The 26,124-nt window shown below is 49.8% G+C and overlaps 2 protein-coding genes across 7 annotated transcripts in view; both read left to right on the plus strand.

Annotated features, from left to right (window-relative positions):
- kif21a (kinesin family member 21A) overlaps positions 1-4,260 on the plus strand; it is a 34,969-nt gene extending 30,709 nt beyond the window's left edge. For all 6 annotated transcript variants that reach the window (XM_068312092.1, XM_068312093.1, XM_068312097.1 and 3 more), the window contains 7 exons: positions 341-477; positions 546-720; positions 957-1,121; positions 2,379-2,496; positions 2,578-2,748; positions 2,845-3,044; positions 3,115-4,260. In XM_068312092.1, the coding sequence (XP_068168193.1) occupies positions 341-477; positions 546-720; positions 957-1,121; positions 2,379-2,496; positions 2,578-2,748; positions 2,845-3,044; positions 3,115-3,226 (1,078 nt within the window). In that variant the 3' untranslated portion in view covers positions 3,227-4,260. The remainder of the gene's footprint in view (positions 1-340; positions 478-545; positions 721-956; positions 1,122-2,378; positions 2,497-2,577; positions 2,749-2,844; positions 3,045-3,114) is intronic.
- A 4,141-nt stretch (positions 4,261-8,401) lies between these two features.
- LOC137593668 (copine-8-like) overlaps positions 8,402-26,124 on the plus strand; it is a 47,279-nt gene continuing 29,556 nt past the window's right edge. The window contains exons 1-2 of the mRNA XM_068312583.1: positions 8,402-8,537; positions 20,229-20,269. Of these exons, the coding sequence (XP_068168684.1) occupies positions 8,461-8,537; positions 20,229-20,269 (118 nt within the window). The 5' untranslated portion in view covers positions 8,402-8,460. The remainder of the gene's footprint in view (positions 8,538-20,228; positions 20,270-26,124) is intronic.

Below are 26,124 nucleotides of genomic sequence, written 5' to 3' on the forward strand. Positions count from 1 at the left end.
CCGCACCGGTAAAAGTAAACACGTGGTCCACTGCGGTTTGCTCTAAGGTGTAGGCTCCGCCCCTTCCTCACCAGCTTCCTGTGTGGCTGAGCGATGGATGCTGAGAGTGAATGTCACGCCCTCATCTCTGCTTGTTACCGCGGCGATGCCCAGCCGCCACCCAGCAGGTCGTTTGACCCCCCGTTCCCTGACGTGTGTGTGCTGGGGGGTTCCTTCCTGTCCGGACCTCAGAACCTCTGCTGGGAGGGCGTTCTGCCCTCTGTGCTTGCTGCTCACTGTGTGTGTGTGTGTGTGTGTGTGTGTGTGTGTGTGTGTGTGTGTGTGTGTGTGTGTGTTCCAGGGGCGTCATCAACCCGGTCCCGGCCACTAAGAGCAGCCGGGGGGGGGCGCTGCAGTGCATCCATGTGGCGGAGGGACACAGCAAAGCGGTTCTGTGCGTCGACTCCACCGACGACCTGCTGTTCACCGGATCCAAAGGTCCTACCCATAATCCCCAGCTCCCCCTCCCTCGCACGCCTCCCTGACTGTTACTCCTCCCCCCTCAGATCGCACCTGTAAGGTGTGGAACCTGGTAACCGGGCAGGAGATCATGTCCCTGGGGGGCCACCCCAGCAGCGTGGTGTCGGTGCGCTACAGCTCCAGCCTGGTGTTCACCGTCTCCACCAACGCCGTCAAGGTCTGGGACATCCGGGACGCCCCCACCTGCATCCGCACGCTCACGTGAGTCTGGGGCTGCATTGGTCAGGGGGCAGGGCACCGTATTGGTCAGGGGGCAGGGCACCGCATTGGTTGTGACTGAAGGCATGTGATTGGTTGTGGGTGAGGGCGCCTGATTGATCGCCTGGTCTATTGTGGTTGATAGATTTGAATAAACCGGTTCATCATCCTGCTGTCAGACCTGATGTTTAATCTGGATCAGATTAATCTGGATTAGAGTCCTCCTGTCTGCCCCTCAGGTCTTCGGGTCAGGTGGGCGTTGGGGACGCCTGTCAGTCCAGCGCCAGCCGGACCGTCACCATCCCGGCGGGAGAGAACCAGATCAACCAGATCGCCCTCAACCCCAGCGGGACGGTTCTGTACGCCGCCGCCGGGAACTCCGTGCGCGTGTGGGACCTGCGAAGGTGAGTCAAGAAGAACCACAACAACCAGTTCTGTTCCCACCAGTCAGACGGTTCTGTTCCCTTCAGACGGTTCCTGGTCTTGCACCAGGAGCTAGTGTGACTAACCGCTGTGGCTCAGTGTAAAAGAATTGAGTAAGACACGAAAAGCCACACTCTGCGTCCAAGACAGTGGCGCAGCGCGCTGACGACCGACGCTTGTCGCAGGGGGACGTGGGGGGGGGGGTACAGGGGGCCTCCCCTGGGAAATGTTTTAGAAAACAGGGTTGTTGTCCTGCATTCTGAGGACAACATCTTGTGTTCAGTTTCCCTCCAAAAACCCCCTAAAGCCAGCAGCTGGAGCTGAACTCTCTTTATTTCTGTCCTACTTTATGCAGGAATGAATGTGAGATTCAACCATTGAAAACTTCATTCACTCTGAAGATACAGTCAGACTAAATATTACTCAGTGTTTACTGGTAGTTTACTGAGACTAGGAGACATTTGAACTCTGACCACCACCAACACCATTGGTATGACAGAGTTTAGTTTTTTTAATTCAATAACATGATTTTTCTTTCAATCTAAAAAGACATAAAACATCAAGCGAGGTGAAAACACATTTACATCATCGCTGGTTATTCCTGCTGGTCAGAGGGAACAAAAGTCTAAGACTACAAACAAGTATTGATAATATCTTTCATTGACCTTCTGATCGGTCTGTCTCCACCCCCCCCCCAGCATTCACCATTTGTTTATTAATGAGGACTTTAACACAAACTCTACTAGAAACACATGATTCTTTTGATTGATGGTCCTCTCCTTGTCTTACACCAATTCACGGGTTCATCTTGGAAAAAAACAATCTTTTGTTGTTCATTGGACGAGAGGAGGTCATGACCCCAGTGCATATTTAATGATCGGGAGCGTTCGGGTCACTTCGGCTGTTTCCGTCGGCATGCGGAAATAGCGGCGCTATTTTCGCTAACGCCGCTCGCAAAAGGAAATGGCCTAGCGGAAATAGCGAGCGCCGCTAGCGAGCGAAAAAGTTGTAAGTTTTAGCCTTTTTTCCGTAAAAACAGGAACGCCACTGTGGCTGCACAGGCTAGAAACCTGGTAGCCAATCTGGAATTTACTTCGCCGATGGCGAAGTGGTGAATGGCTAGCGCAAGCCCAGGTTCTGTTCCCTTCAGACGGTTCTGTTCGCTTCAGACGGTTTGTTTTCATGTGGTGTTGCCGTGGTAACGGTTCCATGATCCATGTTCTTGTGTTCTGTGTCAGGTTCGCGTCCACGGGGAAACTGACGGGTCACCTGGGTCCAGTGATGTGCTTGACGGTGGACCGGTCGGGGTCCAACCAGGACCTGGTGATCACCGGGTCCAAAGACCACTACATCAAGGTGTGATGCATTGTGGGAGCCGGGCACCACTACGACATCTAGCTAACAGTGCTAACGGTGCTAACGCTCCCTGCGTTGCAGCTCTTTGACGTGGCTGACGGCGCCCTGGGGAGCGTCACCCCCACACACAACTTTGAGCCTCCCCATTATGACGGCATCGAGTCCCTGGTGGTCCAGGGGGGCTTCTTCTTCAGTGGCTCCCGGGACAACGGCATCAAGAAGTGGGACCTGGACCGCAAAGACCTGCTGCAGGTACTGGTTCTGGTTCTGGGTCTGGTGAGACACCCGGAACCCAATAGAACCGGTTTGGGCTTCACCTCCACTCTAACACCCCCCCCCCTCCCACAGCAAGTCCCGAACGCCCACCGGGACTGGGTGTGTGCGCTGGGCGTGGTCCCAGGCTCCCCCGCCCTCCTGAGCGGCTGCAGAGGGGGGGTGCTGAAGCTGTGGCACACGGACACCCTGGGGCCACTGGGGGAGCTGAGGGGCCACGAGAGCCCCATCAACGGCATCTCCACCAACAGCAGCCTCCTGTTCACGGCGTCAGAGTGAGTGTCACCCCCGCCGTGGCTAGCTGCTGCTATGCTAAGTATGTTGCTCACTGTGTTTGTGTTGCAGTGACCGGACGGTAAAGATCTGGCGCCCCCGGGGGGGCCTGGACGGCGCTGCAGAGGCAGACAACGCAGACGAAGTGGCGTCGCCTACTGGTTTGGCTGTAGAAGGACGCTAGCAGCATCTTGAGATGCCTCCCCCCTGCACTTTGACCCCAACTCTCTATAGTAATGCACCCCCCCACAGCATGGAGCCGTCACCGCTGAGCCAGCAGGATGTCGTCACCTCAGCTAGCGTCCCCCCCCGTTACTGTCCCGGTCAGAGCCACGCCCATCAGCTGCAGCGATACGTAGTTAATTCTTCCTGTCTGGACTGGTAGAACCCCCCCACCAACCCCCCCGCTCTGGACCTGCTACAGACACACGTTCTATTGGCTCTGGGGGGGCGTGGACAGCAGACAAGGCAACAAAGCTAACGGGTTGCTAGCTGGTCTTTGTAACCTAGCTGTCCAGTTTGTGGTCAGTGTTGCTAGCATAGCGACGTGCCCCCCCTCCCGTGTCTGCAGCTGTTCGCCATCAGTGACCAAACACATGCACTCGTGTTGTCGTGGCAACACGAACGGTTCCCCTTCACACCTGTTCAGCATCGTGAAGACCGACCCCTGGTGTCTCCTAACTCTAAGCTACGCTAAACTAGGCTAGGCTATGCTAGGCTAGGCTAACTGGTGCTTTAGCTCTGGTGAAGCGACGCTCCGTCTGTGATGCTTGTTGAATGTGAGCAGCTTCCTGTTTCCACGCTTCCTGTGAAAACGTGCCATCACCTCGGCGCTTGTGACTCCTCCCCCCGCCCCCTGCCACCACCCCCACCCCTGTTAGAGGAAGAGGAGGGGCTCCGTGTGGGCGGTATTTGCTGCTAACCTTTAGTTTTGGAACCACATGGCCCGGTCCTGGTCCTGGTGGGTATGGGGGGGTCACGTGTGAATTGCTGCTGACTCAGCAGCGGTGGTTGTTCCAGTGTGTATGTAAACGTGTTGAATCAGGATCCGACTGAATGTGAGCTCGTGGGACCAGTGATCCGAATGCACAGGACCAGGACTGGGGAGGCGACTGAACGAGCTTGGGGCGGAGCTTTCCTCCCTGAGGGGGCGGAGCTTAGGAACCGTTCTCAAGCTGTAGTGATTCTAATGTCAGAATAAACCACCTGTCAAAAACACACCTGTCCTTGTCTTGGTTCTGCCTCTTTTAAAAATATCTGCGCTCCTCTTAAGGGTCTGGACCCCAGAGGCACCTGGACCACCGGGGGCACCTGGTCGCTCTCGACCACCGGGAGCCACCAGGTGCCTCTGGACCACCGGGAGCCACCAGGTCCCTCTGGACCACCGGGAGCCACCAGGTCCCTCATGACCACCGGGAGCCACCAGGTCCCTCTGGACCACCGGGAGCCACCAGGTCCCTCTGGACCACCGGGAGCCACCAGGTCCCTCTGGACCACCGGGAGCCACCAGGTCCCTCTGGACCACCGGGAGCCACCAGGTCCCTCTGGACCACCGGGAGCCACCAGGTCCCTCTGGACCACCGGGAGCCACCAGGTCCCTCTGGACCACCGGGAGCCACCAGGTCCCTCTGGACCACCGGGAGCCACCAGGTCCCTCTGGGCCACCGGGAGCCACCAGGTGCCTCTGGACCACCGGGAGCCACCAGGTCCCTCTGGACCACCGGGAGCCACCATGTCCCTCTGGACCACCGGGAGCCACCATGTCCCTCTGGACCGCCGGGAGCCACCATGTCCCTCTGGACCACCGGGAGCCACCAGGTCCCTCTGGACCACCGGGAGCCACCAGGTGCCTCTGGACCGCCGGGAGCCACCAGGTCCCTCTGGACCGCCGGGAGCCACCAGGTCCCTCTGGACCGCCGGGAGCCACCAGGTCCCTCATGACCACCGGGAGCCACCAGGTCCCTCTGGACCACCGGGAGCCACCAGGTCGCTCTCGACCACCGGGAGCCACCAGGTCCCTCTGGACCACCGGGAGCCACCAGGTCCCTCTGGACCGCCGGGAGCCACCAGGTCCCTCTGGACCGCCGGGAGCCACCAGGTCCCTCTGGACCGCCGGGAGCCACCAGGTCCCTCATGACCACCGGGAGCCACCAGGTCCCTCAGGACCACCGGGAGCCACCAGGTCGCTCTCGACCACCGGGAGCCACCAGGTCCCTCTGGACGACCGGGAGCCACCAGGTCCCTCTGGACCACCGGGAGCCACCAGGTCCCTCTGGACCACCGGGAGCCACCAGGTCCCTCTGGACCACCGGGAGCCACCAGGTCCCTCTGGACCACCGGGAGCCACCAGGTCCCTCTGGACCCCTCCTGTGTCTGCAGCTTCAGCTCCAGTGGGGACTCGGAGTTTCTTCACCCACAAACTTTTCCTGGACCAATCAAAGCATGTGAATCGTTGCCATGACGACATTCAGCCTCCGACTGACCGGCTCCAGTCTGCTTCGCTCTGCAGAGGCTTAAGGAACGACCCTGGACCCTATCCGGGGGGGGGGGGGTTGGTCTGACCGGCTGCACCAATCAGGGGTCGCCTGATGGGAACATCATTGCTGAGGCTATTTTGGGCTGAACTACCCTTCAGAAGCCAAACGGTCGTCCTCTCCAGCCGCATTCAGCTGTTCACACACACACACACAGACACACACACACACACACACACACACACACACACACACACACGTCTCCATTGGTCGGTCTCTTCCCTCCTTTGATGCCAGTCTATTAATCCTCCTTTAAAAAGCGCTCAGGCAGCTGTTTCAGCAGACGCAGCGATCCTGAATACAGCAGATCCGAGGCCCCCAGGGGGCCCTTCGACCCGCCTCAGCACAAATTGGATGTGAGCCCCCCCCCCCCCCCCCCCACAAAGAAAGAGCAGCATCTCACCTGCAGATTTTCATGATGGGGATGTTTCAGGCTAAAGCTTCATTAATTCCACCGTCAGGGTTTGATTCCACGAGGTGCCCCAACTGTCAGTCGGATTCCAGTCGGATTCCAGTCGGATTCCAATCGCTGTTCATTAGTTTGAATCACTGACTGAAATCTGCGTGTGTGTTCAGGTTCCTGATGGTCTCAGCTTCAGGTGAGAGCTTCAGCGTCATGGCTCCACAGTCAGATGAAGTTTGATATTAAGACCAAACATTTGGTTGGTTACGGGAGAAAATCCTCCACAGATTAACTTAATCTGGTCTGGATTATGAGTCTGTGCTGTAAAACTTTGTTTCATACCTTCTCACCTTTCATTATTTTGTGGTTGGTACATGTAGCACGTGTGACTGGGTTCTCCTCCTCCTCCCTCTTCCTCTTCTCGCTGTGAGCTGAGAGAACGAGGGTTCAGGAGACAGTAATCAGGAGCCTGATCGGCTCCACACGATGGGGCTGAAGCACCAAGCACCCGGTTCTGCTGGGGAGTCACTGGACCCGGTTCTGCTGGGGAGTCACTGGACCCGGTTCTGCTGGGGAGTCACTGGACCCGGTTCTGCTGGGGAGTCACTGGACCCGGTTCTGCTGGGGAGTCACTGGACCCGGTTCTGCTGGGGAGTCACTGGACCCGGTTCTGCTGGGGAGTCAGAGCCTGAAGCTCGGCTGACTCACGGATGCTGGTGAGCAGATTCTAACCGGGACGCAGTGTTCGTGTTTACAGTGTGTGAAGCTGACGGTTTTCACCTTCGGATGTGTTCCTGGCTCCACCAGGAGGGGGCAGCAGAGCTCAGGATGCGCTCCTGGTCCTGATGCTGCTCCACCAGGAGGGGGCAGCAGAGCTCAGGATGCGCTCCTGGTCCTGATGCTGCTCCACCAGGGGGGGGTTCACCTGGAGGGAGCGCCAGGGACGGACTAAAGGTTGTGGCTCTGAGTCCTTTCTGGGCGGGGCTTGTTGTCCTGTCTGGGTTCTCCAGGTTCTCCAGGAGGTCAGCTGAGTGAACCAATCACAGCAGACTGTAGGTGTGAGTGGTGATTGTTTGTCTTTCATGTGGCTCTGCGTTGCGCTGGCGTCTCATTTGGGGTGTACCCCGCCCCTTATCCAGCTGGGAGGGGCTGCAGCGTGACCCCTGACCTGCAAGCGGATAACTGGTCGTGTGGCCTTCATTGGATGGATGGTCGACAACCACACCCCTATCAGTGGCTCGTCCAATCAGGTAAAACCTGGTTCCAGTTAGCAGTTAGCTTTAGCCTCCTTTGTGACTGTAGTGTTGAATTGATCCATATCACCAACTTCCTCTGGGGGGGGGGCTTGGATTCTTGTGGGGGGGTCTTTATCTCACAGACCCCACAGCTGTTGGATGTGGGCAACGACCCCCCCAGCTGCTCTGGAGGGGGGGCACTGACAGGAGCTGACACCTATGGTGTTTTGAGTGAGGTGGGGGTCTCTGATGCCCCCCCAAACCTGAACGGAACAGTTCAGACTGAAGGAGCAGCGGAGCCTCACAAATCCGTTTCACCTACAATGTGAACCGAACCGGATCCGGTGTGGAGCCCATTTCCTGTAGTGAATTATATCCCGATACCGGGAGAAACGCTCCGATGGGGGGCGCGCGTGTGCGCGCGCACGCGCTTGTAAGTGTCCTCCCCCTACACACACACACACACCCCTCCACCGGGGCGCGCACGCACGCACACGCACACACACACACACTCGCACACACACACACACACTCGCACACACACACACACACACTCGCATACACACACGCACACACACACACTCGCACACACACACGCACACACACACACACTCGCACACACCTTCACCGGGGCACACACACACACAGACACACAGACACACACACGCACACACACTCGCACACACACTCGCACACACACACGCACACACACACACTCGCACACACACACACACACACAGACACACACTCGCACACACACACGCACACACACACACACACACACACACACACAGACACACACTCGCACACACACACGCACACACACACACACACACGCACACACACACTCGCACACACACACACACACTCGCACACACACACACACACACACACACACACACACACGCACACACACACACACACACACACACTCGCACACACACACACACACACACACACACACACACACACACACACTCGCACACACACACACACACACACACACACACTCGCACACACACACACACACACACACACACACACACACACACACACACACACACACTCGCCTCCGCCGCTGCTGCGCCCCGTCCCCCCTCCCTCTCCGATGCTTCCCGCCGCCGCGGACCGAGTCGCCTCGCCTCGCGCGCTGGAAGGCTTCCGGTGACTCTCCGGTTCCCCGCGTGTCTCCGTTTGGGCGCTGGATCCGGTGGGGCTCGTGAGGACCGGCGGCAGCTCGGTGAACATGGCGAGCATCGGGGACGCGGACCCGTTCACCGCCGCGATACCGGCCACCAAAGTTGAGCTCACGATCTCCTGTCGGTGAGTACGGACCGGTACCGGAGACCGCGGTACCGGAGGACGCATACCGGAGGAGATGCCCGGTAGAAGGACCGGAGAGTGGTCCCGGCGTGTTCCGGTGTGAACGTTCGTCCGAGACGCGTTACCGTAAAGACGGGCTCCGGTTGAACCTACAGAGGATAGACAGGCTTCAAAATGGGGGGGTCAGGGGTGTGTGTGTGGGGGGGTGTCCTGGCTCTGGGCGGAGGTCAAAGGTGAAACATCAAAAGACCAGCAGAAAGTTCCTGATGTAGTTTATCATCGATCAATCATCTGAGTGTAATCAGGTATTGATCACTGATCATCCGGTGTGATCTGGTCACCGGAGCTGCTTGTCCCGTTGGAGGGAACGGAGTCTGTGTGTTTGTGTGTGCTTCTTGACGTGTTTTGGGTCACAGGATGTGAACTCGTACATTTTCTTGGGGGCTCGAAGTCCGGGGATCGGGTCTCATGGTCCGGGTCTGGGTCTCTGGTTCTGGTCTCTGTTTCTGGGGTTCTGGGTCTGGGTCTGATTCTCTGGGTCTGGGTCTCTGGGTCCGGGTCTCTGGTCCAGGACCTCAGGATGGGTGTGTTGATGTAAACGTGCAGCGTTGGGGGGCAATGCAGGCGTCTGATTGGTTCGGGCGTCTGAGAGTCCAGGTGGGTGTCGGTTCTGTCAGGTCCCGCCTTTGACTTCCACGGGCGTAGTTGATTGGATGATGAAGGTGGATGAGGAGGCGTGTCTTATTGGTGACGACGTGACTTTAAACGGCATCCACCGTTCTCCAATGGTGTCTGAGCTCTGACGGCTTCCTGTGGAGCGTTGTTGTTGTTGTTGTTACTTCCTGTGGAGCGTTGTTGTTGTTGTTGTTACTTCCTGTGGAGCGTTGTTGTTGTTGTTACTTCCTGTGGAGCGTTGTTGTTGTTACTTCCTGTGGAGCGTTGTTGTTGTTGTTACTTCCTGTGGAGTGTTGTTGTTGTTGTTGTTGTTACTTCCTGTGGAGCGTTGTTGTTGTTGTTACTTCCTGTGGAGTGTTGTTGTTACTTCCTGTGGAGCGTTGTTTTTGTTGTTGTTACTTCCTGTGGAGCGTTGTTGTTGTTGTGGTTACTTCCTGTGGAGCGTTGTTGTTGTTGTGGTTACTTCCTGTGGAGCGTTGTTGTTGTTGTTACTTCCTGTGGAGCGTTGTTGTTGTTACTTCCTGTGGAGCGTTGTTGTTGTTACTTCCTGTGGAGTGTTGTTGTTGTTGTTGTTGTTACTTCCTGTGGAGCGTTGTTGTTGTTACTTCCTGTGGAGCATTGTTGTTGTTGTTGTTACTTCCTGTGGAGCGTTGTTGTTGTTGTTGTTCTTACTTCCTGTGGAGCGTTGTTGTTGTTACTTCCTGTGGAGTGTTGTTGTTGTTGTTGTTGTTACTTCCTGTGGAGCGTTGTTGTTGTTACTTCCTGTGGAGTGTTGTTGTTGTTGTTGTTGTTACTTCCTGTGGAGCGTTGTTGTTGTTACTTCCTGTGGAGTGTTGTTGTTGTTGTTGTTGTTACTTCCTGTGGAGCGTTGTTGTTGTTACTTCCTGTGGAGCATTGTTGTTGTTGTTGTTGTTACTTCCTGTGGAGCGTTGTTGTTGTTACTTCCTGTGGAGCATTGTTGTTGTTGTTGTTGTTACTTCCTGTGGAGCGTTGTTGTTGTTACTTCCTGTGGAGTGTTGTTGTTGCTGTTGTTGTTACTTCCTGTGGAGCATTGTTGTTGTTGAAGAGTCTTCTGCGACTTTTTGGGGCAGCCTGTTCTAGAAACCTGCTTACTGTGTGTGTTAAACCAGAGATCCTGATCAAAGATGACACCTAGGTTCCTCGCAGTGGTTTTGGCCTCAAACGTGATGCCATCCAAGGTAATTACATCACTGTGCACTACATCCCTAACAGTTTTTGGGCCGAGCACAATGACCTCAGTTTTATCAGAATTGAGATGCAAAAAGTTATTGGTCATCCAATCTTTAATCCCTTTGATACACGCCTGTAATTTGAACAGCTGATTGACTTCATCAGGTTTAATCGAGAGATATAATTGCGTATCATCGGCATAACAACAGAAGTTGATGGAGTGTTTCCTTATCAAATTACCCAGAGGAAGCAGGTACAAGATAAACAGTATTGGACCAAGAACCGAGCCTTGAGGAACTCCATAACTAACTGTAGTTGACTGAGAGGAGTTGTTATTAACGTGAACAAACTGGGAACGGTTAGTTAAATAGGACTTAAACCACATCAGTGCTGATCCCTTAATACCAATTGTTTGGTCCAGACGTGCCAGAAGAATATTGTGGTCAATTGTGTCAAACGCCGCACTAAGGTCCAAGAGAACCAGTATAGAAACAAGTCCTCTGTCTGAAGCGGTTAGAAGGTCGTTGCTAACCTTGACAAGTGCTGTTTCCGTACTATGATGTTCCCTGAAACCTGACCGGAAATTCTCAAATAAACTGTTGGATTTAAGGAAATCACAAAACTGATTAGCGACTATTTTCTCCAAGATCTTAGATAAAAACGGGAGATTTGAGATGGGTCGATAATTATTTAGAACAGTAGGGTCCAGGTTAGGTTTTTTGAGAAGTGGCTAAATTACAGCTACTTTAAAGGACCGTGGTACATATTCAGTTGATAAAGACATGTGTGGTTGTTGTTATTTCCTGTGGAGCGTTGTTGTTGTTGTTGTTACTTCCTGTGGAGCATTGTTGTTGTTGTCAGTGGTGTTGCCGTGGCGGCAGCGTTCAGGACGCCTTCGCTCTCCAGAGTCCTGTCCCATAAAGCTGGATTAACCTAGTCAGACTTCCTCTTCCTTATATGGCTTCACTTACCCAGACATCCACCCTCCAGATTTTCGGTACCATAAAGCCGGCTATCAACTCACTAATTCAATCCAGACTTGTCCACTCTAGATCTGAGCGCGCTCACATAAAAAGGGTGGAGTTTGCTGCATGCGACCAATCACAAACATGCAACAAACCGGCCCGAGCCGCATATTTCACAACGGAGGAGCAAACAATAATAATGAATAAATACGATCAATACAAATCAATAATCCAGGCAAAAAGCAACACAGCTGCAGCTGCCAAACGGAGCAAGGATCGCTGGGAAAACATGGCCGACTGCGTCACTGAGGAAGTTAGTGCCATTATAACATTACTGCCCCACTATGACTGCACTTGTGTATCTGACTACAGTAACATGTGTGTGTTCATTAATGTGTGTGTGAACCACATGTTTGGTTATGACATGTGATCATAGCCCCGTGACCTTATGAACAGCTCTACGTACTGTGTTCTTCACAGGTTTTCAGCATCGCCAACACAATACATTAAAGTACCTATCAATCAATCAATCAATCCATGATTTACTGAAACAAATCATTGATCAATGACATTCTATCTGTGTCTTGCTTGTAACCCGTCCAACGAGGGATTTAAGGACATCATAATAATTACCAACATCACTAAGAAATATATTAGTTTCAAACCCCAGAACTACAGTTCAATAGAACCACTGCTCTGGAGCTCGCTTTGGGGCGGAAGATAGTCACGTGACAATGACGTCCAAAGCAGCTACTGCGTTGTTTCCCGAGGGAACCACCTGACTGGTTCGCGGTCCAAGGATGTAATTCACTGACACGTTTTCTCACCTGTGACAGGTTTGAATGTTAGCGCCAAAACTCCTTTATATACGCTCTGGAAAACGCACCATTTGTGGGTTTTTGTCGGAGAGTTGTTGTTCCTGTTGTTGTTGCGTTGCGTCGGAAGCAAGGAGGGCAAGGAATGCTACTGCAGACGCACCTGTGGAGGGTCAGTGGTATTTGACCGAACCACCGCTGGCCAGGTCAGAAGACCAGTGGATTACTGGAAGAACCACCAGAATGTATACCCACATATGTTTAAACTGGTGAAAAATTTTTATGCACGCCGGCTTCATCTGTTCCATGTGAACGAGTCTTCTCGATATGTGGAGAAATTGTCACTAAGAAAAGAAACAGACTTAATCCAAATGCTGTGGAAAAAATAATGCATCTCAATAAAAATCTTTGACCACCCTCATCCCAAATTATCAGCCCTTCCATAGTTCACAAGCACACCCAACCAATACCAGATTTTCCCTGCATTCGCTCCTCAACAACACTCCACACATTTGTCAATTATTATAAGTGCATCGAATATAATATTCAGTCTAGGGTATATCAACATTTAAAATGAAAGACGCTTTAAGTCCAAGCTAAAAGGAGGTGATGGTGCATGTGTGTAGTTGAAAGCTTCATGTCAAACTAACTTGCAGTTCAGGGTTTGAACTTCGCCAGGAGAGGTCACTATAGCTGAAACTTCGAGTAATGAACCCATTTTCGAACCAGTTGGCTCAAGTGATTCAGGGCTTCACAAAAGCTTCATTTGCCCATCACTACCCAAAACCTCTACCTTTCTACAGTCATTGTTCAGCCAATCCCACCGGATTACAGCCATCCCTAAATATTCTCTCTGCCTGAGCGCTCTGCACACAAGCTGTGACCTGAGATCCACCGGGTTCTCAGGGAACGGACGGCCCGTTTTCAGGAGAACCGATTGGTCAGTAGGTGGGGCTGTTATACCTGCTGAGCTCTGATTGGTCAGTAGGTGGGGCTGTTATACCTGCTGAGCTCTGATTGGTCAGTAGGTGGGGCTGTTATACCTGCTGAGCTCTTATCCTGAATTTATCCTACTCCGGAGCAGGTTAGGTGTTCAGCATAGGTTACCGCGACAACGTAGCCCGATAGAAAGTCAGCCACCTTTATGGTACCGAAAAGCCAGGGTTAAGCCTGAAGTTATCTCGCTTAACTGTAAGTCAGCTTTATGGTACAGGCCTCTGAACTTCTGAGATCCAGATCAAGGAGAACCATCTGCCTCCGTCAGGGTCAAAGGTCGTTCTGAACGATCTGAAGCTATTGATGACACGAGCTATTGATTACATGAGCTATTGATTACATGAGCTATTGATCTGCTGCTGATGGAACGATTGGCCAATCAAACGAGAGGAAAACTGAAAACGTAGAAGAAGCAAATCAAAACATTTTGGAAACCACAGGCCCCCCCACGTGAAACAGAACCCCCCAATGACACAGGGTTCCACTTGAAACACGTTCCTCCAGAGGAAGCCCCCCTCTACTCCCTGAACCCCTCCATAAACTGCTGACAGACTACTGACCAATCAATGAGCTCTGCTCCAGAATGGAGGCGGGGCCTCCGTTGCTCCTGAAGGTGTTCCTGCGCGCATTAGTCTGTGTGTCTGGTCGTCAGTGGACCAATGCGGGGACGGCGTGAGCTTTGGGCCTGGGGGGGCCACATTGATGTGATGCGGCTGCATTGATGCCGCCGGCGACCCGCCGACACGCGGTCGATGCGTCGCAGCCGATGTCGCCTTTTCCTCCAGGGAGGAAAAGAAAGCGACAGACTTAATGGAAGGAGAACTCCGGCGTGAGCAGGTTCTCTTTGTGTCACTCATTCATCACGTCTGTGATTTATGTCACCGAACTTCAGTTTCCTTCAAGACCGTTTGTCATCTGTGTCAGAGAGCTGAAGCTGAAGCATGAACTGTAACGAAGCCTTAGTGAACCTGTCACGAAGCCTTAGTGAACCTGTAACGAAGCCTTAGTGAACCTGTCACGAAGCCTTAGTGAACCTGTCACGAAGATTTAGTGAACCTGTCACGAAGCCTTAGTGAACCTATAACGAAGCCTTAGTGAACCTGTCACGAAGCCTTAGTGAAACTGTCACGAAGCCTTAGTGAACCTGTAACGAAGCCTTAGTGAACCTGTCACGAAGCCTTAGTGAACCTGTCACGAAGCCTTAGTGAACCTGTCACGAAGCCTTAGTGAACCTTTCACGAAGATTTAGTGAACCTGTCACGAAGCCTTAGTGAACCTGTCACGAAGCCTTAGGGAACCTGTAACGAAGCCTTAGTGAACCTGTCACGAAGCCTTAGTGAACCTGTCACGAAGATTTAGTGAACCTGTCACGAAGCCTTAGTGAACCTGTCACGAAGCCTCAGTGAACCTGTCACGAAGCCTTAGTGAACCTGTCACGAAGCCTTAGTGAACCTGTCACGAAGATTTAGTGAACCTGTCACGAAGCCTTAGTGAACCTGTAACGAAGCCTTTGTGAACCTGTCACGAAGCCTTTGTGAACCTGTCACGAAGCCTTTGTGAACCTGTCAGGAAGCCTCAGTGAACCTGTCACGAAGCCTCAGTGAACCTGTAGCGAAGCCTTAGTGAACCTGTAACGAAGCCTTAGTGAACCTGTCACGAAGCCTTAGTGAACCTGTCACGAAGCCTTAGTGAACCTGTCACGAAGCCTTAGTGAACCTGTCACGAAGCCTTAGGGAACCTGTAACGAAGCCTTAGTGAACCTGTCACGAAGCCTTAGTGAACCTGTCACGAAGATTTAGTGAACCTGTCACGAAGCCTTAGTGAACCTATAACGAAGCCTTAGTGAACCTGTCACGAAGCCTTTGTGAACCTGTCACGAAGCCTTAGTGAACCTGTCACGAAGCCTTAGGGAACCTGTAACGAAGCCTTAGTGAACCTGTCACGAAGCCTTAGTGAACCTGTCACGAAGATTTAGTGAACCTGTCACGAAGCCTTAGTGAACCTGTCACAAAGATTTAGTGAACCTGTAACGAAGCCTTAGTGTGACTATAACGAAGCCTCAGTGAACCTGTAGCGAAGCCTTAGTGAACCTGTAACGAAGCCTTAGTGAACCTGTCACGAAGCCTTAGTGAACCTGTAACGAAGCCTTAGTGAACCTATAATGAAGCCTTCGTGAACCTGTCACGAAGATTTAGTGAACCTGTCACGAAGCCTTAGTGAACCTGTAACGAAGCCTTACGGAACCTGTCACGAAGCCTCAGTGAACCTGTAACGAAGCCTTAGTGAACCTATAACGAAGCCTCAGTGAACCTGGCACGAAGCCTTTGTGAACCTGTCACGAAGCCTTTGTGAACCTGTCACGAAGCCTTAGTGAACCTGTCACGAAGGCTGAGTGAACCTGTCACGAAGCCTCAGTGAACCTGTAGCGAAGCCTTAGTGAACCTATAATGAAGCCTTAGTGAACCTGTCACGAAACCTTTGGGAACCTGTCACGAAGCCTTTGTGAACCTGTAACGAAGCCTTTGTGAACCTGTCACGAAGCCTTTGTGAACCTGTCATGAAGCCTTAGTGAACCTGTAACGAAGCCTCAGTGAACCTGTCACGAAGCCTTAGTGAACCTGTAACGAAGCATTAGTGAACCTGTCACGAAGATTTAGTGAACCTGTCACGAAGCCTTAGTGAACCTATAACGAAGCCTTAGTGAACCTGTCACGAAGCCTTAGTGAACCTGTCACGAAGCCTTAGGGAACCTGTAACGAAGCCTTAGTGAACCTGTCACGAAGCCTTAGTGAACCTGTCACGAAGATTTAGTGAACCTGTCACGAAGCCTTAGTGAACCTGTCACGAAGCCTTAGGGAACCTGTAACGAAGCCTTAGTGAACCTGTCACGAAGCCTTAGTGAACCTGTCACGAAGATTTAGTGAACCTGTCACGAAGCCTCAGTGAACCTGTAACAAAGCCTTAGTGAAACTATAACGAAGCCTCAGTGAACCTGTCACGAAGCCTTTGTGAACATGTCACGAAGCCTTTGTGAACCTGTCAGGAAGCCTCAGTGAACCTGTCACGAAGCCTCAGTGAACCTGTAGCGAAGCCTTAGTGAACCTGTAACGAAGCCTTAGTGAACCTGTCACGAAGCCTTAGTGAACCTGTAAGGAAGCCTTAGTGAACCTATAATGAAGCCTTCGTGAACCTGTCACAAAGATTTAGTGAACCTGTCACGAAGCCTTAGTGAACCTGTAACGAAGCCTTACGGAACCTGTCACGAAGCCTCAGTGAACCTGTCACGAAGCCTTTGTGAACCTGTCACAAAGCCTTTGTGAACCTGTCACGAAGCCTTAGTGAACCTGTCACGAAGGCTCAGTGAACCTGTCACGAAGCCTCAGTGAACCTGTAGCGAAGCCTTAGTGAACCTGTAACGAAGCCTTAGTGAACCTGTCACGAAGCCTTAGTGAACCTGTAACGAAGCCTTAGTGAACCTATAATGAAGTCTTAGTGAACCTGTCACGAAACCTTTGTGAACCTGTCACAAAGCCTTTGTGAACCTGTAACGAAGCCTTTGTGAACCTGTCATGAAGCCTTAGTGAACCTGTAACGAAGCCTCAGTGAACCTGTCACGAAGCCTTAGTGAACCTGTAACGAAGCCTTAGTGAACCTGTAACGAAGCCTTAGTGAACCTGTAACGAAGCCTTAGTGAACCTGTAACGAAGCCTTAGTGAACCTGTCACGAAGATTTAGTGAACCTGTCACGAAGCCTTAGTGAACCTATAACGAAGCCTTAGTGAACCTGTCACGAAGCCTTAGTGAACCTGTCACGAAGCCTTAGTGAACCTGTCACGAAGCCTTAGGGAACCTGTAACGAAGCCTTAGTGAACCTGTCACGAAGCCTTAGTGAACCTGTCACGAAGATTTAGTGAACCTGTCACGAAGCCTTAGTGAACCTGTCACGAAGCCTTAGGGAACCTGTAACGAAGCCTTAGTGAACCTGTCACGAAGCCTTAGTGAACCTGTCACGAAGATTTAGTGAACCTGTCACGAAGCCTCAGTGAACCTGTAACGAAGCCTTAGTGAAACTATAACGAAGCCTCAGTGAACCTGTCACGAAGCCTTTGTGAACCTGTCACGAAGCCTTTGTGAACCTGTCAGGAAGCCTCAGTGAACCTGTCACGAAGCCTCAGTGAACCTGTAGCGAAGCCTTAGTGAACCTGTAACGAAGCCTTAGTGAACCTGTCACGAAGCCTTTGTGAACCTGTCACGAAGCCTTTGTGAACCTGTCAGGAAGCCTCAGTGAACCTGTAGCGAAGCCTTAGTGAACCTGTAGCGAAGCCTTAGTGAACCTGTAACGAAGCCTTAGTGAACCTGTAATGAAGCCTCAGTGAACCTGTCACGAAGCCTTAGTGAACCTATAACGAAGCCTTAGTGAACCTGTCACGAAGCCTCAGTGAACCTGTCACGAAGCCTTTGTGAACTGTAACGAAGCCTGAACAGCTGCATTCATGAAGGCATTGCTGGACTCTGATTGGGCAGTTGACCGTAGCTTTGTTGGTGGGCGTGGCCCCATCACCTCTGCTTCCACCAGCGTTTCATCTTCTAACGCCCCCCCCCCCACCTGCTGATTGCTGTAGACACGTCTGAGCGCACTGTGCTGATGAGCGTGTTTCAAGCGTGTTTGAAGCGTGTTTGAAGCCGTTCTACTGATCTCTACTGATTTAAATGCATCGGAGGCTTTGAGCTAAAAATACTCCGGCGTGTAAACACAGAAGAAGAAACACGGACGCCATTAGCCGTCCAATCGCACGCCACTGGAGACAGGAAGCTGTGGCAGGAGGCGGAGCTTCAGCTTCCTCACAGATGGCACTGAGTTTGCTTCTTTCCTCCTCCCTCTGATCGACTGTTTGGGTTCACACTCAGAGATCGGCTGATCAAATGTCTCTGAGGGCCGGCCCCCCCTGAATGAAGTCCTCCCAAACCGACGCCCACCTGAAGTTCAGTGTGGACATTCTGACTATTAAAGAGCAAAGACGTGGAGGAGGCCGTGATCCTGAAGGCACTGCAGTGGGAGGAGACTGGGTGAGGGGGTGGAGCCTGTGGGCGGGGACTCCAGTGGAGTCTGCATGTTGTCCACGGCTCTGGGGGGGCTCCTCCACTGGATGATGGAGGGATGATGATGATGGATGGAGGATGGATGGATGATAGTTGACGCTGCTATAGAGGTCAGAATGTTAGCACGTAGCGTGTAGCTGAACGTAGCGTTTAGCGTAGCATAAACAGGCCCCTCAGGTGTTTAGAATGCTCCAGTTAGCATACACACTAACACGCTATTGGCGTGTCTTCCTCTCCAGCACCTCGGGTTCGTGTCTGCAGGCGCTTCTCGTCCACCGCTCTGAGTCTCTGAGGCTGCAGACTGATCGATCACATGGGCCTGAGTTTTCTAGGGAGTCGATCGACCCTATTGATCGGGGGTTAACCCCCCGGCGAGAGGAGCCGGAGCTCATTAGGAACCGTCTTCATTAGCTCCTTCAGATCTCCACAGACCGCTGCTGCACATTGACTGGGGGTTAAAGGTCATCCCAGCACACTTTTCTCTCTGCAGCGCCGTGGAAACCACAGGCCTGATGGGAGGACGGAGAACACGCGTGTTCAAGTCAGCAGGGATGTGGACGGAGGAGCAGGTCCAGAATTCTGATTTCATTCAGCGTCGTGGTTTAGAGGAGAAGGGGCGCCGCTCGTCTCCCCGGGACTATTTAACCCGGAGGAGGAGGACGTGTGAGGAAGGCCAACAACTCAGTGCCGTGAAGACACCTCCTCCCCCCGTTGTTCAGGGCCGACATACGAGCAGATCCGAGTCACGTGTCAGGACCCACCACCAGCTGGAGGATGGATACGTCAGAGAGACCGGATCTCGTTCTTTACCGCGTGTTGGTGGATGGATACGTTGTTCTATTGCCCCACTCGTTTGTGATTTTTCCACAGATGCCCCCCAGGTGTGTGATGTCACTACTGGGGGCTGAACTGTTTTCTGGAGGCGGATTCGCTGTCATCCATGTTTGATGCCCAACGGGCCGCTCTGTTTGGGACCGCCCACATGTGTCTTTGGGGGGGATGGGAGCAGGAGCCCAGGTGGGGGCCCCCGGCCCGTTCAGCCGGCACTTACACAGGGGTTCCTCCTGTCGTTCCTCCTCTTTGGGAGCCAATGGGAGCGTTGCTGCGCCACCGAACGCAGCCTCAACCCGACGGGGGCCCATCGCCCCATGGGGGCGGAGCCCCCCCTGTATTATTAGATTTAGAATAAAATGGTTTCCTGCTGGTTGTGTTGTTTCATTTAGTTGTTTGTCCCCCCCCACCCTGAAGGCCTCTGCTGTGGACTGGAATGAGCCCTCCTGAGCCTGGGGGGGCGGGGGTGTTTTCTGCTTGGTGTTCTTCCAGCAGTCGTTTCAGGGGGGGGCGTCTCTCTGGGTCGACTCCATGAAAGCTTTATGGCTCTTAATGCAGGCGTGGGCAGGAGAACAAGCTGGTGGGGGCCGCTCCAGGGTGGGGGGGGACTGTTCTCTCAGCCATCTCCTCCTGGACTCTGTAAGGAAGCGACACCGGCGCTGACGTCACGGGCCGGGGTTCCCCCCTCAGGGCCGGAGCCATCTGCCCCATGACGGCCCCCCCACAGTGCATCAGAGGCCCCCTCGTGCATCACAGCGCTCCTCGTGCACCAGGGCGCTCCTCGTGCACCAGGGCGCTCCTCGTGCACCAGGGCTCTAACACGGGGGTGTCATGTAAATTTGATGGCGTGTCCAGAAGCCACTCGGCTGCTTTCCGTCTGAAAAATGAATGTCTCCACTTCCAGCTGCGTTCTGTCATCTGTTCCATGTTTCCGACTCAGTGAACTCATGAACCGGCTTCTGCTAATCCCACCAGAGGATCATCACGGCCAAGCGAGGTGGGGGTCAGTTAGGGGGGTAATTGGGCGGGGTTAAAGGGGCAGTAACGCCTTCATTCTACTATGTGTGAAAGCAAGAGGCGCTCAGCTCTACTCACATCCAGCTTCTCTTGTTTTTCAGAAACCTGCTGGACAGAGACACCTTCTCCAAGTCTGATCCAAGTAAGCTCCGCCCACACAGGCTCCCAGCAGGCCATACACACACACACACACACACACACACACACACACACACACACACACACACACACACACACACACACACACACACACACACTGTCGTGTGATTCAGTAGACATTTGCATATGTCACAGGTCATATTTGTCACTGTTCTCTGCCCCCCCCAACACACACACACACACACACACAGCAGGGGTCCTACTGGCGGCTGGTCTGGTGGGTTCTGAAGCTGCTTTGCTTCAGCCGTTTCCCTGCTGCAGAAACAGGAAGCGTTCGATTGGATACAGAGGGTGCGCTTGTTTTGTTGCACGCCACCGTTTTGTGTTCCTGTCAGACGTGAGCGTCGTGCCAGGGTATAAATAACATCCACACTGCAGGCTGAAGTTGAAAGAACAGTGGCATTTCATATCCCATGATGCCCCTGAAACGGGTTGGTAATCAGGCTCCGCCCTTGTTTAAATGTCAGCACATACATAAAATGTGGGCGTGGCCATCGCGCGTTAGTCACACAATGTCCAATGAAGCAAATTAGATCCAACACGTCACGCTACAGACCTCTGGAAAAGGCTCAGGGAGGCGCCGCGAGGAGACGGACCGCTCAACCAATCCAATAGCAGGAGGGCGTGGCCTAAAGGCGCCGTCCACACCACCCTTAGCACCTCCCTGTATGAGCATCACGCGTGTTACATAGATGGCGTGGGATGAGTGGGAGGCTGGGGTGATCAGAGCTGCTGACAAACAGATGGCAGGGTTCAGACCTGGTGAACGGCGTTGGATCGTCCACTTCCTGTCTGAACACAGAACCAATAAAAGTTCTTCATCGACACTTTGGTGACATAAGCAATGTTTGTGATAGATGCATGACGACGGACACGCTGGTGTACTGTAGGAGAAGGTGTTGGTGTTGTAGGTGTTGGTTGGTGTTGTTGACTTTGACTTTTGTTGTTGTTGTTGGGGTTGTTGGTGTTGTAGGTGTTGTTAATGTTGTTTGTGTTGTAGGTGTTGAGGTTGTTGTTGGTGTTGTATTGTGTTGTTGTTGATGTTGTTGGTGTTGTTGTTGTTGTTGATGCTGATGTTTTAGGTGTTGGTTGTTGTTGTTGATGTTGTTGGTGTTGTTGATGCTGATGTTTTAGGTGTTGGTTGTTGTTGTTGATGTTGTTTCTGTTGTTGGTGTTGATGTTGTTGTTGGTGTTGATGTTGTTTGTGTTGTTGGTGTTATTCATTTATTTCAGGCAAGGCAAGGAAAAACAAAACAAAAAACAACAACAAACAAAATAATTAAATAAGCAAATAATAAATAAAGATCATATCTCAACAATACAAGTTTGCCTGAAAGGGAGTGGGAAGAAGAAAACTTATGTAATCCTACCCAAGTTCCTGATTCAGAGATCAACACACTGAGCTTCACTGCTGCTTCGAAGATTCAAACGATATACCAACAATGGTAATGTACAATATACCAACAATGGTAATGTACAATATACCAACAATGGTAATGGACAATATACCAACAATGGTAATGTACAATATATCAACAGTGGTAATGGACAATATACCAACAATGGTAATGTACAATATACCAACAATGGTAATGTACAATATATCAACAGTGGTAATGGACAATATACCAACAATGGTAATGGACAATATACCAACAATGGTAATGGACAATATACCAACAATGGTAATGTACAACATACCAACAGTGGTAATGGACAATATACCAACAATGGTAATGGACAATATACCAACAGTGGTAATGGACAATATACCAACAATGGTAATGGACAAATGCCAACAACAGTAATTAACAAATACCAACGATGATCAAGAAACACTGAGCACATGTTAACAAACAGAACAGCAGTTTGAGTTAACGACCCTCATCTCTATACTTTGACCAGAGATGATGTTTATATAACAGTTTGAATTGTTGAGTACTTTTGCATTGCTTGTGTTGAGTCCAGATTGTTCCAGAGTTTCACTCCGCACACAGACACACAAAAACCTTTATGTGTGGTTTGAGCTCTCTGCAATGAAAACTATCCAAACCCTCTCAAGTGATGAGTCCTGGCTGGAGTTATAAAGAATCATTGGAGGTTTGGTGGTAATAATTTGTTGAATGCTTTTTATAAAACTATTGATGTATTATATTGTACAAGATCATGAATTCTTAGCAACTTTGACTGCGTAAACAGGTAATGAGTATGTTCAAGAAAACCAACCTTGTGAATGATCCGCACTGCTCTTTTCTGTAGTATTATTTATTTATTTATAGAGGATTTATTGTGTTCTGGTAAGTATTTCCCCTAACTTCAACACAATATGTAAAGTATGGGAGGACCAAGGTGCAGTATTAAGTATGGAGTGTATTTCCATCAAGGTATTGTTTTGCTTTATTCATAATTGAGAGGGTTTTGGAGATTTTTGTTTTTATGTGTCTGACATGGGGTTTCCATGACAATTTACTATCAATACTAACCCCTAAAAATTTATTTTCACTTACAAATTCAATTTGAGTGCAATCAATACTTATTTTTTGTTCAGACATTATTCCAAACATCATTACCTTGGTTTTTTTTATATTCAAAGATAATTTATTTGAGTCCATCCATTCTTTTATTGTGTTTAGTTCCCTGTTTACTGTGTTTACAAGCTCAAAATAATCATCACTACTGTAAAATATATTTGTGTCATCTGCAAATAGTATGAGTTTCAGGACTTTGGTTGTGTTAAATACTGTATATCATTTATGTACAGATTAAACAGTTTTGGCCCCAACACTGACCCCTGGGGGACACCACAAGCAATGCCAAGTACATCTGATGAATGTTGACCCATTTTTACAAACTGTACCCGCCCTGTTAAATAACTTTTTAACCAGTCCCCAGCCAACCCCCTAAATCCATATCTTTCCATTTTATTCAGTAATATTACGTGGTTAATAGTGTCAAAGGCTTTTTTCAGATCAATGAAGAGACCAACTGCATACTTTTTCTGCTCCAGTGCATTAGTTATTTCTTCAATAGCTTCCGTTATTGCCATTGATGTAGTTCTTTTGGTTCAAAAACCATACTGACCTTCATTAATTATGTGATGTTTCTCAAGAAACTTTTCAAGTCAAGAGTTGAAGAGTTTCTCTAAAATTTTTGAAAATTGAGGCCAAAGTGAGATTGGTCTGTAATTATTAAATGCATGTTTGTTTTCATTTTTGAAGAGTGGAATTACTTTAGCAATTTTCATTTTGCTTGGAAAAGAGCCAGTCTGGAATGACAAGTTATAGATATAAGTTAAAGGTTTGACAATAGTATAATTTTTGTTGAACTAATGACATGCCAATGTCATGACAGTCGGTGGAGGACTTACTCTTACACTTCTGCACGATCTTTGTCACTTCCTGCTCATTGATGTTGGTGTTGTTGGTTTTGATGTTGTTGTTGTTGATGTTGTTTGTGTTGTTGGTGTTGATGTTGTTGTTGGTGTTGATGTTGTTGTTGATGTTGTTGTATTTGTGGAGTTGTTGGTGTTGATGTTGTTGTTGGTGTTGATGTTGTTGTTGATGTTGTTGGTGTTGTTGTTGATACTGTTGGTGTTGTTAGTGTTGGTGTTGGTGTTGATGGGTTGTTGTTGGTGTTGCTGTTGATGCTGTTGGTGTTTTTGGTGTTTTTGGTGTTGGTGTTGTTGGTGTTGATGTTGGTGTTGTTGGTGTTGATGTTGTTGTTGGTGTTGTTGTTGATGCTGCTGGTGTTGTTGTTGATGTTGTTGTATTTGTGGAGTTGTTGTTGATACTGTTGTTGTTGTTAGTGTTGTTGTTGTTGTTGTTGATACTGTTGGTGTTGTTAGTGTTGTTGTTGGTGTTGATGTTGTTGTTGGTGTTGTTGTTGATGCTGCTGGTGTTGTTGGTGTTGTTGTTGGTGTTGATGTTGTTGTTGATGTTGTTGTATTTGTGGAGTTGTTGGTGTTGATGTTGTTGTTTTTGTGGTGTTGGTGTTGTTGATGTTGTTAGTGTTTTAGTTGTTGGTTGTGGTGTTGTTGGTATTGATGTTGTTGGTGTTGATGTTGTTGTTGATGTTGTTGGTGTTGTTGTTGATACTGTTGGTGTTGTTAGTGTTGGTGTTGGTGTTGATGGGTTGTTGTTGGTGTTGCTGTTGATGCTGTTGGTGTTTTTGGTGTTTTTGGTGTTGGTGTTGTTGGTGTTGATGTTGGTGTTGTTGGTGTTGATGTTGTTGTTGGTGTTGTTGTTGATGCTGCTGGTGTTGTTGTTGATGTTGTTGTATTTGTGGAGTTGTTGTTGATACTGTTGTTGTTGTTAGTGTTGTTGTTGTTGTTGTTGATACTGTTGGTGTTGTTAGTGTTGTTGTTGGTGTTGATGTTGTTGTTGGTGTTGTTGTTGATGCTGCTGGTGTTGTTGGTGTTGTTGTTGGTGTTGATGTTGTTGTTGATGTTGTTGTATTTGTGGAGTTGTTGGTGTTGATGTTGTTGTTTTTGTGGTGTTGGTGTTGTTGATGTTGTTAGTGTTTTAGTTGTTGGTTGTGGTGTTGTTGGTATTGATGTTGTTGGTGTTGATGTTGTTGTTGATACTGTTGGTGTTGTTAGAGTTGTTGTTGATGTTGATGTTGTTGTTGTTGTTGATGATGCTTTTGATGTTGTTGTTGGTGTTTTTGGTGTTGATGTTGTTGGTGTTGTTGTTGTTGGTGTTGTTGGTGTTGGTGTTGATGTTGATGTTGTTGGTGTTGGTGTTGTTGTTGGTGTTGATGTTGTTGGTGTTGATGTTGTTGATGTTGGTGTTGTTGGTGTTGGTGTTGATGTTGGTGTTGTTGGTGTTGATGTTGGTGTTGGTGTTGATGCTGTTGATGTTGTTAGTGTTGTAGTTGTTGGTTGTGATGTTGTTGCTATTAATGTTGGTGTTGTTGGTGTTGATGTTGTTGTTATAGATGCTGTTGGTATTGTTAGTGTTAGTGTTGTTGGTGTTGTTTTTGCTAAGCTACATGCTACAGTACTGTAGACAGGCTGTATTCTAAAGACGTAACAGCAGTAATTTATTAGTATTTATTATAAATTAATTCCCCTGCTGTCAGTCACAACCCAACTTCACTGTACAGATGGTGGTTCAGGCGACTCTGACTGTTGTTGATGGATCTTCAAAACTGGTGGAGAGTTTCTTCAAGGGTTTTCTTCCAGGATTAAATTATAAGGTTAATGTTTACCGTAAACTAATCTGGATTAAAAGAATCACATGACTCACAAGTGACGGTAGATATAGAAACTAATATAATTATATGTTTTTATTCTAATTTATTGTTCAGTAACATGATATTATGAACTTTTAACGGTTGTCTAGTGATTTTTAGAGTCCAGATATTAAGTCAATAAAAATGACATACTCTTGATGATTACTCTTCCACATATGTTTTAAACTGACGTATAATCAGAACGACTGAACTGGAAACAACCTGAACCTGTTTTATTTACAAGGGCCGTGTCTGACTTTTGAAGAGCAGGAAGTGACATCAGCGCATCGTTCACATCAGTGTCGTGGAATACCTCAGTGAATTAAAGCTGGCCTTAGTAATGACATTACTTTAGTATTGACAGTAGTAATGACATTACTTTAGTATTGACAGTAGTAATGACATTACTTTAGTATTGACAGTAGTAATGACATTACTTTAGTACTGACAGTAGTAATGACATTACTTTAGTACTGACAGTAGTAATGACATTACTTTAGTACTGACAGTAGTAATGACAATACTTTAGTACTGACAGTAGTAATGACATTACTTTAGTACTGACAGTAGTAATGACAATACTTTAGTACTGACAGTAGTAATGAC

Source organism: Antennarius striatus, chromosome 4, assembly GCF_040054535.1.
Source record: "Antennarius striatus isolate MH-2024 chromosome 4, ASM4005453v1, whole genome shotgun sequence".
Taxonomy (NCBI): domain Eukaryota; kingdom Metazoa; phylum Chordata; class Actinopteri; order Lophiiformes; family Antennariidae; genus Antennarius; species Antennarius striatus.